The sequence below is a fragment of the Pongo abelii genome, chromosome 17 (genome assembly GCF_028885655.2).
Source record: "Pongo abelii isolate AG06213 chromosome 17, NHGRI_mPonAbe1-v2.0_pri, whole genome shotgun sequence".
NCBI lineage: Eukaryota > Metazoa > Chordata > Mammalia > Primates > Hominidae > Pongo > Pongo abelii.
In genome coordinates this window covers 38,306,896-38,326,742 of record NC_072002.2, presented here as the reverse complement: position 1 = coordinate 38,326,742, position 19,847 = coordinate 38,306,896, and the positions used below count along the sequence as shown (strand labels likewise).

The following is a 19,847-nucleotide window of genomic DNA, read 5'->3' as shown; positions in this document are numbered from 1 at the left end:
TCATTGCATGTGCTACGGGAATAACTGAAGTCCTTCTTACTACAGAAGGCACCAAGCGTTTTACAGACACACACCGAATGGCATGAAAGCTAAAATACTGCATTAATACTACTTCCTAACAAGAGGCTGGACAGACATTTCATATTTACCAATTTCATACAGACAGACATGTTGAATTTCTCTCTGGTCTACTGCAAGTTCCAAAGCAGTGTGGAAAGACGTCAAGGCACTGTTGATTTGACACTAAGGAGAAAAGGAAAACAGAATTACCAGCTAAGATCTGTCGACAACATTACAATCATCATAATTCAAAAGCATCTTTTTCCTTCATAGTTATTTTAAATAGGTTAAGCAGTATAGAAGACAGTGGTTTAAAGATTGCTAGGAAAATACTCCAATTTGCCCCCAAACAGCTGGGAAATTAACCTAAGCACAGAGAGCCTCTCCTTGCTCAGGTGCTAAGGGCTCAGCTCACACCCGCTTTCTCCTCCAGCTTTCTCTCCTTGCTCAGGTGGTAAGGGTTCAGCTCCCACCCGCTTTCTCCTCCAGCTTTCTCTCCTTTGCTCAGGTGATAAGGGCTCAGCTTGCACCCGCCTTCTCCTCCAGCATTCTCTCCTTGCTCAGGTGGTAAGGGCTCAGCTCGCACCCACCTTCTCCTCCAGCATTCTCTACTTTGCTCAGGTGGTAAGGGCTCAGCTCGCACCCACCTTCTCCTCCAGCATTCTCTACTTTGCTCAGGTGGTAAGGGCTCAGCTCGCACCTGCCTTCTCCAGCATTCTCTCCTTGCTCAGGTGGTAAGGGTTCAGCTCGCACCCGCCTTCTCCTCCAGCTTTCTCTCCTTCACTCAGGTGGTAAGGGCTCAGCTCGCACCCACCTTCTCCTCCAGCATTCTCTCCTTTGCTCAGGTGGTAAGGGCTCAGCTCACACCCACCTTCTCCTTCAGCATTCTCTCATACTTGTACAGTAGGACGTGTTGGATTTTAATTGTTTGCTAATCTAGCTCCTTGTTACCACATAGGTGTGGAAAGGGAAGGGACTATATTTCATCTCCCTGTGTGCACCCAGCCCTGGCCCACAAGTCTCTCAGTCGCTACTGAGTGAATGCACAAAGCCACTCCATTAGCCCGGTCCTCAGTGAGCTCTTCACCATACAGTTGATAGTTTGCTTCTATACCCTAGAATGCTGTTCTCCAATTGCTTCTGCTCATCAAATCTCCTCTCCCAACACTTCAGAAATTCCCTGAGGATCCAGATTACATTTCCTACATTTTCATTCACATAACACTGTCCGGGACCCAGCAAACTCTCAAATGTCTGCTCTGCTTACTCCCAGTTAAATACATTTCATTTTCCCTCCACTAAAGATCTCACTCAGGGTCTGCCAACACGATGCCACAAGTACCCAAGAGGAACAGCTCAAAAGCATTATCAGGATTCAAAGCATTAGTTTAATCTTAGGCATTGAGAAATGCTAAATGTCATGTATCATTAATAAATAAATCTTAAACACTCAGACAACCTGACAGCTTATTCTGAACGGTGCATGCATTTCTTTCTTGCTCTGCTGGTGCCAGGGCTCCTCTCACTGCCCTACACTTGCAGGGAAGTGGACTTCCCTCCCCTGGGCTTCCAGGTGTGTCTCCTGCTGCTTTCTCTATGCTCCCTCCCCCTCCAATGCTCTCAACTGCCCGTTCTCTCCACAGCCAGCCAGGTGGGGTGGAAGGGTCCTGGAGGAGAAGCTGCAGGCTTCTCAGAGGACGGGTCCCCCACCCGCAGACCTGGGCTCCTTTCCTCGGCACGTCACTGCAGGAGGCCTCGGGGAAACAAGGGCACCAATGAGTCAGCAGGTGATCTTCAGGACAGCCTGTGACTCGGGAACACTGTAAGCCAAATGACTCATTAACCAAGGCCCAGCTGGATCAATAACTGTTCATGCCCCAAAGTAACACTCTCCTCTGTTGTCAGGAAGGTTGAAACTGCAGCATTCAATCCATTATCACCGTTTATGAATGCTGACCAGGTAGCTACAGAAGACACGCACCACCGCATCCCTGATTCCTGTTCTCAGTAACTTAACGTCCAGTTGGAGGAAACCTCACAGCAATGGGAATCGGAAGGCAGCTCGGAAGGCAGACATTGACACTGACTGTTAGCACACAGCTCAAATACAAAACACCAAGGTTAAAAAAAAAAAATCAATCCTTTACGACGCAGGAATGTGTGCATGAGTGCGTGTGTAGGTATCCAGACACTCATGTCACACCCTATGTCTTAATTTTTCCCTTTTGAGATCAACAGTTCTTTTCCTGAATCAGATATGCACTCCATTTAGCATATTTATACAGAAACCACAGCATTAGGGGTTCAGCTTTGCACACATCTCTCTCACTTTGCTAAATTAATGACATAGTTCACATACAGAATGTTTCCAGATGGGCCATCACCACCGAGCTGTCGCCCCCGCTGTCCCCCACAGTACATGACAGTGCAACAGCACGCTGTCCTTCAGAGGACAGAAAATTAATCAGGAAACATTTACTGGGCAACCGCTATGTGCCAGAGACAGGCTCTGGAGATAAAAAGATGAGTCCAAACAAAGCTTTGAATCTAAGTAAAGGAAAAAGAAATCCAGGTAGTATTTCAATCAAATCATTTCTCTTAACCCTTTCAAACTCTCTGAGGTAGGTATGTATTAATTCCATTTGCGGATGAAGAAAGTAAAGTTCAAAGAAGTTAAGGAGCTTGGTCAAGGTCAACAAGGTAACAATTGACTAGTAGTCAAAATTCTGCCCCAACTGCCTCTAAAAAGTGTGCTTTCTTTGGGGAGTGTGTATGCAGATGTGATTAAGTCAAGGATCCTGAGATGAGAGGGATTATCCTGGATTAGCCAGGTTGGCCCTAAATACAATCACATGTATCCTTCAAAGTGACACACATAGGAGAGAAGAGGACACTGTCAACCGTGGAGGCAGAGCCTGGAGTGATGCTGCCACAAGTCAAGGAAGGCCAGCAGCCACCAGAGGCTGGAAGAGGCAAGGAAGGGTTCTCCCCACAGCCTCCAGAGGGCTTGAAAGCACTGAGACCAGGTTGTGGAGCTCAATCGCATTATGCTCAGAGCAAGCAGAACTACAGAATTCATTCTAGTTCTATCCTGATCATTGAGTGAGGAACTATGATGAACAGCCATTAACACAGTTGAAACAGATTTTCCCATATTTTTCACCAAAAAAATATATATATATTTTTTAAAGACAGGGTCTTGCTCTGTCTCCCAGGCTGGAGTGCAGTGGTGCATTCATAGTTCACTGCTGCCTCAATCTCCCAGGCTCAAGCGATACTCCCATCTCAACCTCCTAAGTAGCTGGGATTATGGGCATGCGCTGCTGTGTCTGGCTAAATTTTTTTTTTAATTAATATTTTGTAGACAGGGGTCTCACTACATTGCCCATGCTGGTCCCAAACTCCTGGGCTCAGGTGATCCTCCCACCTCGGCTTCCCAAAGTCCTGGGATTATAAGCATAAGCCACCATGCCCAGTCTCACCAAAAATATTTAAAACAAAAAATGATCTGTGAGAGTTTTTTGTTTTTTGTTTTTTTTTAAGACAGAGTCTCGCTCTGTCACCCAGGCTGGAGTCAGTGGCGTGATCTCGGCTCACTGTAACCTCTGCCTCCTGGGTTCAAGAGATTCTCCTGCCTCAGCCTCCTGAGTAGCTGGGACTACAGGCATGTGCCGCTGCGCCTGGCTAATTTTTATATTTTTAGTACAGATGGGGTTTCGCCATACTGGCCAGGCTGGTCTTGAACTCCTGACCTCATGATCCACCCACCTCAGCCTCACAAAGTGCTGGGATTACAGGTGTGAGCCACCGTGCCCAGCCCATGATGATATTAATTTGCCATCATAAAAACTCTCACAGAGGCCAGGCGCAGTGGCTCAAGAGGTCAGGAGATCGACATCAGCCTGGCTAACACGGTGAAACCCCGTCTCTACTAAAAATACAAAAAATTAGCCGGGCATGGTGGCACGTGTCTGTAGTCCCAGCTACTCAGGTGGCTGAGGCAGGAGAATCACTTGAACCCGAGAGGTGGAGGTTGCAGTGAGCCAAGATAGCGCCACTGCACTCCAGCCTGGGTGACAGAGCGAGACTCCATCTCAAAAAAAAAGTCTTTCTCTGGTCCACTATGGACCAGAGAAAGAATTATCTTCAACTGGATACTTGATTCACAGTTCAATTTTAAAGAAATACAGATACTCTGACCTCAAAAGCATTTTCTTTAAAATGGGCAGGTATTAAAAAGCCACTAGGCCAGGACTGACTTAGTGCCATCTAGGCTTTTGTCTCATTAATTATACCTGGACACACTGTGTCACAAAAACCACTCCAAGCCTCAGTTTCCTCACTAGTAAAATGAGAAACAATATTGGCTAGCTTTATCTGCTTCCAGCAAAAGCCATGAAGAACACAAAGCGCAAACCTTTGCCAAATTAAGTAGGGCATATTTATTGACAAATTCACACCACCATAATCTGCAGCCATGGCATTGTTACTAAAGATGGAGCATATTTTTCCAGTTATTCCAGCCTGCCCTCTTGTAAGTATATTCCTAGGTATTTTTTAGTTCTTCTAGCAAGTGTAAGAGGTATTCGTTGCTCCATTTTATTCTCTAAGTGAGTGTTGCTGGTATGTGGGAAAACTCTGGATTTTGGCAAGTTGATTTTGTGTATGTCACAATATCATCCTCTTAGGAGTTCTCTCTCATATATATATATTTAATTTCCTTGGATTTTCCATGGAGGCAAATATAATTTGCAAGTGACAGTACTGTCTCTTCTTCTACAACAAATTTGTTTGTTAATTGGCTAGGAGCACCAGTTAAAATACTGAATTATAACAGCACACTGCACTGCTGTCTTTAATGAGGCCACCATTAAATATGGTTTCACCATTAAATAGGACTTGCTGCAAGTAGATGCCATTTTTTACTAAATAAGAAATTTCCTTCCCATTTATAGCTTACTAATAGTTTTTTTTTTTAATCTGGATTGAGTTGTACATTAAATACCATTGACAGGACTGTATGGTTTTATCAATTATTTCCTTAATGCAGGGAATAACAGGAACATATTACCTGAGGCTGAACCATGGCTGCCTTTTTGGAATAAGTCCTACTAGGTCATAATATAGCATTTTAAAATTACAATGTTGGATTTAATTTGCTAATATTTATTTAAAATTTCTTTCTTTTTTTTTGAGACAGAGTCTTACTCTGTTGTGCAGGCTTGAGTGCAGTGGCATGATCTTGGCTCGGCTCACTGCAATCTCTGCCTCCTGGGTTCAAGTGATTTTCATGCCTTAGCCTCCCAATTAGCTGGGATTACAGGTGTGCACCACCAGACCCTGCTAATTTTTTGGATTTTTACTAGAGGCAGGGTTTCACCATGTTGGCCAGGCTGGTCTCGAACTCCCGACCTCAGGTGATCCACCTCCCTCAGCCTCCCAAAGTGCTGGGATTACAGACATGAGCCACTGCATCCGGCTTATTTAGAATTTCTATATTGGGAATGCATGATCAATCATTTTTCATTTAGTGCTTTACTCTTTGGTTATCAGGATAATGCCAGACTTGCAGAACCAGCTGCAAATATTTTCATATTTCCTGTGCTCTGAACTATATAAATAACTAGTTCACTTTTTAAAGCCATGCGTTTCAACTGAATAATTAAATGTTTAAATCGCCATAATTTAAATTTTTTTCTTAATGGCCACACAGTGTAACAAAGAATATTAGACTTTAGACAATACTGCCCAATTCTAGGCCAACTTTATAATCAACAGAAGTTTGAACCTTAGGAAATAATTTGCTTTGTTTATATTCTCAGGGGATGTTGAATTTTTTAATTTTTAAGTTTAATTATTGTTATTATTACTATTTGACACAGGGTCTTGCTCTGTCACCCAGGCTGGAATGCCTTGAACTTCTGGGCTCAAGCAATCCTCTCACCTCAGCCTCCTGAGTAGTTGGGACTATAGGTGCACACCACAAATCTGGCTAATTTTTTAACTTTGTGTTTTGTTTTGTTTTGTTTTGTTTTGTTTTGTTTTGTTTTGTTTTGTAGAGACAGGGGTCTTGCTATGTTTCTCAGGCTGTTCTCAAACTCCTGGCCTCAGGCAGTCCTCCTGTGTTGGCCTCCCAAGGCACTGGGATTACAGGCATGAGCCACAGCACCCAGCTGGGATGTTGAAATAAATTTCATTTAAGTATAATACTCTTAGGAAAGGTACCTTGTCTTTAAAAATAAGTGTCACCTGCTAATAGTGGTGGGAAATAATCCACAATATTGTTTTCCAACATTCTGAACATACACTCACAGTAAATGGCAATTAAGTTTCCTACCAATTGTTTCAGACTCACCAGGAGAAATTCCAGATTTTATCTAACAGGCATAATTAAAATCTGTTTAAGATTCTATCATAAATACACAAGAATGTACGCTTGCCTAATATCCAAACAAACACATGCGTGTTCTGTGGCAAGAGAAGGGACAAAAAGAAATAAACCATGTACTATAAAGAGATGGAGCAACTACAGGTGACATTTTCCACACAATTAAAAAATTCAAGCTATTCTTGATATTTCCATACTAATATACTTTTAAAGCCCTATATAAAGATCTCAACATATAAATATGAAGATACAAAAAAGTCTGAATGATTTTCACAGTCAACACATGAAGCCTGGGGTCTACTAATATTCCTTATTGTTCTATTGAAAAATGCTCACCAGCAATACCTGAGAGGACTTGCTGAACTCAGCTACCCAGCAAAAGGTTCCATGTCTAGAGTTGCAAAAAGAGTAGAAATGGAAACAAGGCCGAGTTCTTTTGGGGATTTGGCCCAGACTATATTGCCAAAGGGATGTCAAGTTCCAGCCCTCACCGAATCTGTAACACAAGATTCTGCTTCCCAAGTGAGCAGTTTCCTTTTGTGCCACCTCCAAATCATATTTAACATTAAATGACAAAAAGCTCACATGCACAAAGGTTTCAGTTCAGAGCCTTGTCTGCTGGTGTTAAAATAATGTTGGTGTCACTTCAATCTGTTGGGTTAAACATCAGACAAGTGGTAACTGTTGCAGGGACAAATCACAGAACACAATAGTCCCTTGTTCCCCAATTCTACAGCTTTGATGTGCATTTGCCTTTGAGAATGTTCAAATCTGTTAGATAAATAAGTTCGCAGTTTGTAAAACATAAGCACATTCTATTTCAAGATGTTTTAAGCAACTAGTAAGTAAAAAGCCTGTTAGAGTCTGAGCAACATGGTGAAACCCCATCTCTACAAAAACACAAAAAATTAGGTGGGCTTGGTGGCACATGCCTGTAGCCCCACCTACTTGGGAGGCTGTGGCGGGAGGATCGCTTGAGCTGGGAGGTTGAGGCTGCAATGAGCTGTGATTGTACCACTGCACTCCCGCCTGGGTGGCAGAGGGAGACCCTGTCTCAAAAACAAAAGTTTGTTAGTGTATTAGTCTATTTTCATACTGCTTATAAATAAATACCTGAGACTGGATAATTTATCAAAAAAGAGAAGTTTAATGGACTCACAGTTCCACATGGCTGGGGAGGCCTTGCAATCATGGCAGAAGGCAAAGGAGGAGCAAAGGAACATCTTACACGGTGGCAGGCAAGAGAAGTGCAGAGCAAAGGAGAGGAGAAGCCCCTTATAAAACCAACAGATCTCGTGAGAACTCACTCATTATCATGAGAACAGGATGAGGGAAACTGCCCCCGTGATTCAATTATCTCCACCTGGCCCCTCCCATGACACATGGGGACTATGGGAACTACAATTCAAGAGGAAATTTGGGTGGGGACACAGCCAAAACATATCAGTTAGAATAGGCAAAATTCATGAGATGTATTTAGAATAAAAGAAGCACTCAGAAAGTAAAGTGTGCATGTGTGTGTTTGTGTGTGTGTGTGTGTGTGTGTGTGTGTTAGAGAAGGATGAAAGGCCTAAGAAATATCTAATATTCGTGAGGTATTTGGGAGCTAACTAGACATGAGATTAAACATACAAACAACACTAAATATTTAGAATACTAAATATACATGAGAACTTAGTATTCATGAGGTCTTAATTTGACCATCCACTGGTGACACCCATTCAGTCACCAGGTATCCCCTGCCCAGTAAAACACCAATAAAACCCAGCAAAAGGTTCCATGTCTAGAGTTGCGAAAAGAATAGAAATGGAAACAAGGCCGAGTTCTTTTGGGGATTTGGCCCAGACTACATTGCCAGGTATCCTCTGCCTGTCGGGCATGGTGGCTCACACCTGTAATCCCAGCACTTTGGGACGCTGAGGCGGGCAGATCACTTGAGGTCAGGAGTTTGAGACCAGCCTGGCCAACATGGTGAAACCCCATCTCTACTAAAAATACAAAAATCAGCCAGGCATGGTGGCATGCACCTGTAATGACAGCTTCTCAGGAGGCTGAGGCAGGAGACTTGCTTGAACCCAGGAGGTGGAGGTTGCAGTGAGCCAAGATAGTGCCACTGCACTGGGTGACAGAGCCAGACTCCATCTCAAAACAAAACAACCCATGGCTGTCCATCAGTCTGCTGCACTATGGCCAGGTGTACTCATCCCCATGGGTCTCTGATAAATTATGTGCCACAGCCCAGGATACCCTCCACCTGCAGGCCCCCTCTCTCAAACAACGCCAGTCCTCCTAACCACATCAGTGAGGAAGAGGGATGTGCACAGGAAGGGAGGACACTGCAAATTGCACACCCCAGCACCCAGGTCGCACAGTCCTCCCACCCACCCCGCCTGCAGCCTCCCCTGAGAGTGCTAACTGATGCTTTCTTTTTCCCCTGGCTGTTCACTGAGCGATTTACATCAATTCACTAAACTCCGTGATTCCAGCCCATTTTAATTTGGTGTGAGAATCTTTCTGTTCTGAGACCTCTGGAAGAACGTGTAGGTGGTCCACTTGGAGGCGGCCAGGGCACCAATGGCACCTGCATAAAAAGGGAGAGAAACGCCCAGTTGCCTGTGGGGAGACACTAACTGGCACTGGATGTCAACCGTTATGGAATGAATTGTGTCCCTCCAAATTCATGTTAAAGTCCTAAACCCCACATCAGAATGTGACCTTATTTGGAAATAAGGGTTGTTGAAGATGTGATGAGCTAGGTTTAGATCAGGTCACACTGGAGTAGGTTGGGTCCTGACTCCCTCACAAAGAGGGAGAATGCAGACGTGGAGGCCAGCTCAAAGAGAGAACGCCACCCGGAGGCAGAGACAGAGATGGGGGTGACACTTCTACAGGCCAGGACATGGCAAAGCTTGCCAGCAAGCCCCAGAAGCCAGGAGAGACGAATGGAACAGGCTCTTCCTCACGGCCCTCAGAGGAACCAATTCTGCTGACTCTAATTTTGGACATCTAGCCCAGAGCTGGGGGACAATACATTTTTGTTGTTTAAGTCCCCAGTCTGTGATACTTTGTTATGGCAGCCGTAGGAAACGAAGACACCAACGGTCAGGGGTGTCCCTTCTTTGGGGATCCATTCACGTCTCCCCACCATCACCATGTGGTGGCATGTTAGTGTCTTTCTCTGGAGTAAGGGCAAGGGTGAGCACCCGACTCAAGTGAGGCACGTCACAGGGCTCCCCACACCCCACTCAGAAGCCACCACTGGAGTCCTCACAGGTGACGAAGGTGGGCCAGTGTGGTGCCTGCCTACAAGTGTGTGTGTGCGTGTATGTGTACATGCAGGCATGTGTGTGTGTGCACATATGTATTTCATATATGCATGCCTATATAATACATTTATTTCCCTCTTAGGTTGGCAAATTATAACAGTAATTTGTATAAATACCCGATCATCATCCATAAAGATTTTATCAACTTTCCCTATGTACCAACAGTTTGTAAAGGGTCAATTTCCCTGTACCTTTTATTCACACTGAATGTTTTCAGTATTAGCCAACCATTTTTCCATGTTGTTTTAATTTGCATTTCCTGGATTTTTGCAAGGTTCACATGTTATTGGCCATGTGTATATCTTATTTCCTGACTTCCCAGCTTAGGTGTTTTGGCATTTTTCTTTTTCTGTGCTTTTATTTATTTATCCTTCCATTATGTCCTAATTTTGAAAGAACTCTTTCTATACTAAAGATGCTAACCTTTAGTAGGTTAGCATCCAGGGTTTTTTTTCCTTCTTTTGAACTTTGCTTATGATATTTTTAAATACAGAAGTTTATTTTTATGTAAATTCTATCAATCTTTTGATCAATTTTATCAATCTTTTTCTTAATATGTTTTGGTTTTAGAGTTATGTTTAGAAAGTCCTTGATGGGGGAGATGGAGCTTTTAATACTACTGGGGATGTGGAATTCATAAATTTTGCATAATTAGGGAACTGTTTCCACATGCCATAAATATGGCTGCTCCCATTCTGACAAAAGTCCAGGAGCTACAGAAACATAACCATCATCACAGCACAACTGAGAGGAAAAGAACAAGAGACTGTACTTTGTATTCATTCATCACACACACACACATGCACAGTCACACACACACCACACACACACACACATATATAAACACCCTGCTCCCTAAGTGCTGGGCACTGGTCTAGGCATTTGAGATAAAGCAGTGGCCCAAACGAAGTCTCTGTCCTCGTGGAGCTTATGTTCTCATTCTAATGGGGAGGGGCAGACAATAAACAAATAAGGAAACCCTTTCACGCAGAGTGTCTGGAGAGAAGTCTCTGGGCAGGGATGAGGTGGGTGGTCTCCCTGGCAGGTGACTCTGAACAAACTCAAGGAAGTGAGGAACTGGTGAAAGCAGATATCAAAGGTAAAAATGTCCTAGGCAGGGCCCAGAAAGCACAAAGGCCCCGAGGCAGCCCTGTGCCCTGTGCGTTTAAGGAAGGAAGGAGGCCAGTGGGGCAGGGGTGGAGTGGGAATGGCCACAGTGGGCAGGCAAGGAGGCTGCAGAGGCAACAGCAGGTCAGTTCATGCAGGCCCTGATGACCATTATAAGAATTTGGGATTTGGGGCTGGGTGCGGTGGCTCATGCCTATAAACCCAGCACTTTGGGAGGCCAAGGTGGTGGATCACTTGAGGTCAGGAGCTCAAGACCAGCCTGGCCAACATGGTGAAACCCAGTCTCTACTAAAAATACAAAAATTAGCTGGGCGTGGTGGCAAGTGCCTGTAATCCCAGCTACTCGAGAAGCTGAGGTAGGAGAATCGCTTGAACCCAGAAGGTGGAGGTTGCAATGAGCCGAGACGGCACCACTACACTCCAGCCTGGGTGACAGAACAAGACTCTGTCTCAAAAAAAAAAAAAAAAAAGAGAATGTGAGATTTCGTACTGAATGGGAAGGGGAGTTATTTAAGGGTTTTGTACAGAGACATGACATAATGTAACCTAAATTTTACTAACGAAGTTACTTTGACAGATATGTTAAAGCAGACTGCAGGGCAAGAAGAGCAAAAGCAGGGAGTCAGGATGATGTGACCATCCAGGAGAAAAACAGTGCTGGCTGGAACTGGGGCAGGAGGAGTGGCGGGTGGGAAGGACAGAAAGAAGTGGCCTCTGAAATTCCTAATTCATTAATAAAACTCCACATAGTATAAGAAAGTGACTCTCCAATGTGAACAACAACACATGTGAAAGACATACATACAGCAGATAAAAGCTGATGCTGACCTTGAAATATATGCCCTATAGGTGACAAGGTAGGGGAGTTCAGTGAGTTCCCAAGAACCAGACCACATGCGTGCTGTTACTGCTGGCTATGGAGACCAATTGCAGATTAGTGAATTACACACAGATTTTCATACCACAAGGATGTTCTCTGCACATCTCCATTTGTCCTTTCAGGATCTGTATAAATTTCTGACATAAGAACACCTCCAGCGCCTACTGTGAATGACTATTTAGAAGATACAGATCTCCAACTGATAATTATAGTCAATAATACTTAGGTATTGAGCAAATGTAAATAGTATATATTTCTGGAATGCAAGACGTTTATCTGTACCTTGACATACTTTTGTATTTCACCACATTCTCAAATGAATATGACTTATTTAGACAGAATGAGGCAGTTGGAAATTAACATTCTGATGTGGAGCAAGGAGAGGCTAAGTAAAGAGCCTTTCTTTCTTTTTTTTTTTTTTTTTCCCCCAGACAGGGTCTCACTCTGTTGCCCGGGTTGGAATGCAGTGGCGTGATCACGGCTCACTGCAACCTCAACCTCCTAGGCTCCAGGGATCCTCCCACCTCAGCCTCCCGAATAGGTGGGACTATGTGCACACTACACCTGGCTAATTTTTGTATTTTTTGTAGAGACAGGGTTTCGCCATGTTGCCCAGGCTGGTCTCAAACTCCTGGGTTCAAGCAATCCTCCCACCTCGGCCTCCCAAAGTGGGAGTGTACAGGTGTGAGCCAGCACACTGGCTTAGGTAAAGAGCTTTTAAGCAAAGCTGCTGTAATAAGCGTATCCTGGTCTCATCATCATCATCAGAGGGGCCAACATGTGGGGTGCTCTTAACCCTGTGCCTGGTAAGATGGCAAATCTTCATCGTGGGCCAGGTGTACAATCTCCAGGCCTCACTGAAGGCCACATAGCCTTTGAGGTGGAGTCCAAAACGGGAACCTGCTCAGTCTGACTCCAGAGCCAGTACTGTGGACCTCCCCGCTCCACAGCCTCCTCATCCTAAAGATGGTCCCCACCTCTCCAGTCATCTCCACCCACAGCAACCACCCATTCACTTGGTGCTTTCTTTTTCCTTTCTTCATAACTGAATTGCATGCTTCTTGTGGGCAGGGAATTTTCATTCCCAAAAGGCCTTTCACATCATAGCCAATAAATACTTGATTATGTACAAATAATGGATAGAGTAGTTATGTTTTCAGCATCTCCACATGAATGAATAGCAATCGCCTTGAAAAGTGAGTTATGCAACTGAATCCACCACTAATGGTAGAGGAAATGAATAATGCACCAATTACAAAACTTCCTTGTTCTCTCAACAGTTATGGCAGGATTTTGACATTTGTGATGGAAAGTGCTTCGTAGTGGGATTTACAATTCAGACATGATTCTGTCTACATAGGAAAGGAGCACTTGATAAACTAACCCTGTGCTTAGTACTTTACCCTTCCCAGGCTGCATTATTGAAGGCTGACATCTTCTCCTAATGGGAGGTACTGCCTTCTTTTTTACAGATGAGGGTACAGGCTCAGAAAACTGGGCTGGGCCAGTAAGTTGAAGACCCCATTTTGAGATGAGCCTAGTGCTCTCTCCACTACACCAAAATGCCTTTTAAAATGATGGGAAAAATGTATGTGAAACATAGCAGTAAGTTTAAAAGAAATGTGCTTATGTTAAAGATGTTATCAAAGAATTAAAAATAACAGCGAAGAAGATAATGCAAAGAATTAACTCAGAAAAACAAAAATCATAGAAATACAGAATACACTAGTCTACAAACACAGCCATACAACTCCAACGAAGACAGCATTTCAAGACAAACAGATAAACCTAGAAAGCCGAGAAGACCTAATATGTGTCAAGACCGGCATAAGAAAAACAAACCAAAGTTATAATCAGCAAAGTGACACTGAATGTTTGCTAGACCTGAATGACACTCTCTGTAAAAGGTGTTCAACGGGCAAGCAGGAATGTGGATGTTTTTTTTTTTTTGAGACGGAGTCTCACTCTGTCACCAGGCTGGAGTGCAGTGGCACAGTATCGACTCACTGCAACCTCCACCTCCTGGGTTCAAGTGATTCTCCTGCCTCAGCTTTCTGAGTTTTAGTAGAGACGGGATTTCACCATGTTGGCCAGGATGGTCTCGATCTCTTGACCTGGTGATATGCCCGCCTTGGCCTCCCAAAGCGCTGGGATTATAGGCGTGAGCCACAGTGCCCAGCCAGTTTTTTTTTTTTTTTTAAATGAAAAATTAAAGCCAAGTTGTAAAAAGCAGAAATAATCCCAGGTAGTTAGTTTTGAACATTTTATTAGCAGCTTTATTGAGATATAATTCACAAACCAGAAAATTCACCCTTTTCAAGTATAAAATTAAGTGGTTTTTAGTATATTCACAGAACCATAACATTTGAAAGTTGGAAGAGATCTCACAAATCATCTAGCCTACTGCTTCCCAAAGTATGTTCTACCGAACGCTTCCAGTCTCACAGGCTACAGTATAAATAGGAATTTTCCCAGTCAAATAAGCTGGTTAAACATAGCATACCTGCATATTCTTATCTTCCCCTTGGAGAATCACAGTGCAAAACTAAAGCCTGGGAGAAGTCCCAGGATATCCCAATTAACCCAACACAGAACCTCTTTTCATGGGACATGTACTAACAGGCCATCAAATCAGTGAGACTGGGCTGGTGCTTCAGAAAACCCTGACTTATTCCAACCCTCTAATATTCCTGGTGAATAAAAAGAACACCAGAGAAGGTCCACTGGCTTGAGGTCTCCCACCTCTTTCAAACTGCCTGACGTGAAAGCAACCATTAGGAAATAATTTTTACTGTTTATGGCAGAGCCAAAGCTAGAAACCAGATCCACAGACTTCTAGTCCAATGTTCTCTCTAGAATGCCACACACTAAACACTGAAGCTCGGAAGCCCTATGTCAATAAATGCCCTCCACTCTGGCCACAACCCTAAGAACAGTCACACTGCAGTGCCACGGTCATTACAGCCAACGACTGAGCACTCCAAGCCTTGTGCTGCACACGCCTCCTGGGTTGCCTCACTGAATCCTAACAGCTAAACTGTGCCAAGGTACCACTGGGGTCCCCATCTCACTGAGGAGGGAAGCAAGGCTTAAAGAGATGAAGGGCCAAGGTCACTGGGCCAGAGTGGAGGGGCCAGGATTCATCCCAACAGTGGCCTCCAGGGGTGAGCCCTCAGCCCTGAGCTTCTGCCAGGCAGAGGACAAGGGCCACAGACTCAGAGTAGGCCTTCCACACAGTTTATTAAAGGATGTAAGATGAATCATAATCATAATCAGATAATTAAGACACATCACAATGAACATTTAGTAAAACCTTCAGGCTCCCTAAACACCCTGAATGTGATCAAATCCCTAACCCCAGAACACAAATATCGAACTATTCTAATACAACAAATGTGTTACGATAAACTATTAAGAAAAACTATAAAACAAGCTAAGTTAAGGGAAACTAGAAACAATGGAAATTTAAAAATGAGTTGATTAAAAAATCAATCTCTCTCTCTCAAAACCAATATGATAATCCAAAAGCTTAATCATAAAATTAAGAAAACACAAATTAGTCTAATAAAATAATACCACATTTTTACAGATCTGAAACTAGTATTAAGTTATATGTTTGGAAAGTAATAATTAGAAATGGAAAACTATAATATAAAACTAAAATGGATATAAGTAAATATATATTAACATTACAGAAGAAATAAGGGAAGTTACTAAAAAACTGATTTCAAAAGGGAATTTCACGCAGTAAGTTACGTAAGAATTCCTTCCAATGTTTAATGGCAGTTTAATTACTTTAAGTGATCTGTTTCTCCAAAATATGGAGATATAAGAAAGCATATAAAAAAGATATGCTTTTAGCCAAATCATTAAAAACAAATCAGGTTTATTCCTAAAAGCCTAGTAAACACAAGTCCCAGAAATATTTATATTCACATTTAAATACATATATATATATTAATTGCTAAGTTACATATATCAGTTATATATTATATATAACATTGTTATGGAATGCTCCTGCCTCACAAAATCGATACATGAAATCCTAACCCTCACTGGAACTGTATTAGGAGGTGGGAGTTTTGTGAGGTAATCAGATCATGAGGGTGGAGCCCTCATGAATGCAATTTGTGCCCTCATAAAAGAGATCCCTGAGTGCTCTCTAGCCCCCTTTCCACCATCTGAGGACACAGTGAGAAGCCATCATCTATGAACCAGGACATGGTCCTCACTAGACACCCAATCTTCTGGCACCTTGATCTCATGCCTCCAGAACTGTGAGAAATAAAAGTGTGTTGTTTTAGTCACCCAATCTACAGTATTCTTTTATAGCAGCCCAAACTAAGACACACATATATATATACACACACACACACGTTTTATATATATGTATATATGTTATATGTGTGTGTGTGTGTATATATATCTATATACACACACATACATATATACACACACACACACACAGACACACATTTCTCTAACTTATTAGCAAATAAAAGCAGTGGGATATACTAGAAAAAACACTGGATTAAAAAAAGAAAGCCTGGGCTGGGCACAGTGACTCATGCCTGTAATCCCAGCACTTTGGGAGGCCAAGGCAGGAGAATCACTTGAGGTCAGGAGTTCGAGACCAGCCTGGCTAACATGGCAAAACCCTGTCTCTACTAAGAATACAAAAATTAGCCAGGTGTGGTGTTGGGCACCTGTACTCCCAGCTACTCAGGAGGCTGAGGCAGGAGAATTGCTTGAACCAGGAGGCAGAGGTTGCAATGAGCCAAGATCGCACCACTGCACTCCAGCCTGGGTGATAGAGCGAGACTCCATCTAAAAAGAGAAGAAAAAGAGACAAACAGAAGAGAAGAGAAAAGAAAAAAGAAAGGGAGGGAGAAAGGAAAAGAAAGCAAGAAAGTGAGAGAGAGAGAGAGAGAGAGGGAAAGGAAAGGAAAGGGAGAGGAGAAAAGAAAGGAAAGAAAAGGAGAAAAAGGAAAGGAAAGGAGAAAAGAAAGGAAAGGAAGGGAGAAAGGAAAGAAAGGAAAGGAGGAAGGAAGGAAGGAAGGAGGGAGGGAGGGAAGGAAAAGAAAGGAAAGAAAGCAAGCCTGAATTCTAGGTCTTCCTTAATCCTAAAGTAACTATGTACACTTTCACAAAGTACTTATCTCATCTGGACCCCTGCTTGCTATATACGACAGGACAGACATATGTAAAAATTTTATAGCAAAATGGGAGAAATAAAAGGTGACATGACTAAATGAAGATATATCCTCAGTGACTGATAAGAAATATTATAAACATAGTATCAATTTAAATTTCCCATTAACAGAGAACCTGAGAAACTGATAGTTACATATATACATGAGAAAACAAGTGGATAAAAAATAATATATATTTTAAAGGCAATAATGATATTCTTTGATTTAAGACATAGGCAGGGTCTTCAAAATGGTCATAGAAAATGTGCATTATAATAAAACTATGCATGAATTTCAAATTTTTTTACACCAAAATAAGCCCATACTAACTTGTTATAACATGCCTGAGCAGGATCTAGTTTGAGGCACTAAGAAGTATAAGATATCAACTTGAAAAGAGCTCCATCAGTGCAACATAAATTCTGCATTTAAATGGAAGCAAGAACAAACATAAAACTTATGGTGAAGCTTGGGTGAAAGAATGGTGAAATAATTGACACTTTACAAAAAGTTTACGGGAATAATTCCCCAAAGAAATCAGCAGTTTGCAAATGGATAACTCAGTTTACGAAGGGCCAAGACGATGTTGAAGACGAAGCCCATGGTGGCAGACCATCTACATAGATTTGCAAAGAAAATATTAATCTTGTGCATGCCCTAATTGAAGAGAACTGCATAAATAATAGCCAACACCACAGACATCTCAACTGGTTCAGCTTACACCATTCTGTCCAAAAAAGATGAACAAAGTTTCACTTGATGGGTGCCAAAACCACTGCACCCAGATCAGCTGCAGACATGGGCACAGCTTTCAATGGAAATTGTAAACAAGTGGGATCAAGATCCTGAAGCGTTTCTTCAAGGAATTGTAATAGGAGATGAAACATGGATTTACCACTACAATCCTGAAGACAAAGCACAATCTAAGCAATGGCTACAAAGAGGTGGGAGTGGCCTAGTCATAACAAAGAAAGCAAGAGCGAAGGTGATGGCAACATTTTTTTTGGATGCTCAAGGCATTTTGCTTGTTGATTTTCTGGGCGTGGGGACAAAGAATGGTAACATCTGCTACTTATGAGATTGTTTTAAGAAAGCCAAAGGTTTAGCAGCAAAACACCCAGGAAAGCTTCATCAGAGAGTCCTCCACTGTGACAATGCTCCTGCCCATTCCTCTCATCAAAAAAGGCCAATTTTGTGAGAATTTCCTTGGGAATCATTACGCATTCACCTTACAGTCCTGATTTGGCTCCCTCTGACTTCTTTTTGTTTCCTAATTTTAAAGAGCACCGATTTTTCTTCAGTTAATTATGTAACAAAGACTTCACTGTAAAAAAGACTGCACTGACATGGTTAAATTCCCAGGACCCATAGTTCTTTAAGGATGGACTAAATGGCTGGTATCGTCGGCTTACAAAAGAGTCTGGAACTTGATAGAGCTTATGTTGATACAGCTTATGTTTTATAATTTTATCTTTTAATTCCATTTGTCAATGAACTTTTTGAAGTCCCCTTATCACAATTATCAAAGCTGTATAATATTCATTTAAAAATAAAAAGTATAAAGATAAAATATAAAAAGAAAAAAATTTTATCTATTTTAAGAATTTGATTCAATGATGGGAAGAGAAAATACTCTCGAAACAAAAGCACATCCATGATTTACAGAAGGGATCAGAATAAAACCGTATGTACATCTCATACATGCAAAGAGGCATGAAGATACAGTAAGATCGTTTTTAAACATCCCTTTGCAATTTAAAAACAGAATAGTCTATGAATCTTAGTTTGGGATGGAAGATAAATTTCATTTCTGGAGAAATGAGTCTATTGTTATAACAACAGTGTGTGTATGTCTGAATGTTCAAAGTTCCCACGATTAAAGGCAATGTTAATTCTCACAATGAAAGTAACAGACGGAAAATATAATTAACTTCACTAATATTTATATTACACATTTAGAATTTGGACAAATATATAAGAAATACAGGCATACCTCATTTTATTGCACTTCACAGATACTGCTTTTTTTTTTTTTTTTTTTTTTTTTTTGTTAACAAATTGAAGGTGTGTGGCAACTCTGCATCAAGTAAGTCCCTTGGCATCATTTTTCCAACAGTATGAGCTCACTTTATGTCTCTGTCACATTTTGGTAAATCTCCCAATACTTCAAATTTTTCATGACTGCTATATTTGTTATGGTGATCTATGATCAGTCATCTTTGATGTTACTATTTTAATTGTTCCAGAGCACCACAAACCATGCCCACATAAGACAACGAATTTAATTGATAAATGTGTGTGATCTGGCTGCTCCACTAACCAGCCATTTCAAACCCTTCTTTCTCCCTCTCCTTGGGCTCCCCATTCCCTGAGACACATTAATTGAGGTTGATTAATAACCCTACAATGGCCTCTAAGTTTTCAAGTGAAAGGAAGAATTGCAAGTCTCTTACTTTAAATCAAAAGCTAGAAATGATTAAGCTTAATGAGGAAGGCATGTTGAAAGCTGAGAAAGGCTGGAAGTTAGGTGCCTTATGCCAGTTAGCCAAGTTCTGAATGCAAAGGAGAAGTTTTTTTTTTTTTTTCGAGGCGGAGTTTCACTCTTGTCGCCCAGGCTGGAGTGCAATGATGAGATCTTGGCTCACTGCAAACTCTGCCTCCCAGGTTCTATCAATTCTCCTGCCTCAGCCTCCCAAGTAGCTGGGATTACAGGTATGTGCCACCACATCCAGCTATTTTTTTGTATTTTTAGTACAGATGGGGTTTCACCATGTTAGCCAGGCTGGTCTTGAACTCCTGATCTCAGGTGATCCGCTGGCCTCGGCCTCCCAAAAAGCAGGGATTGCAAGCGTGAGCCACTGTACCCAGCCGAA

At 42.2% G+C, this 19,847-nt stretch overlaps 1 protein-coding gene across 6 annotated transcripts in view; it reads right to left on the bottom strand.

Annotated features, from left to right (window-relative positions):
* TTC39C (tetratricopeptide repeat domain 39C) overlaps positions 1-19,847 on the bottom strand; it is a 119,409-nt gene that overhangs the window by 18,429 nt on the left and 81,133 nt on the right. For all 6 annotated transcript variants that reach the window (XM_002828115.6, XM_054537720.2, XM_054537724.2 and 3 more), the window contains one exon: positions 150-243. In XM_002828115.6, the coding sequence (XP_002828161.3) occupies positions 150-243 (94 nt within the window). The remainder of the gene's footprint in view (positions 1-149; positions 244-19,847) is intronic.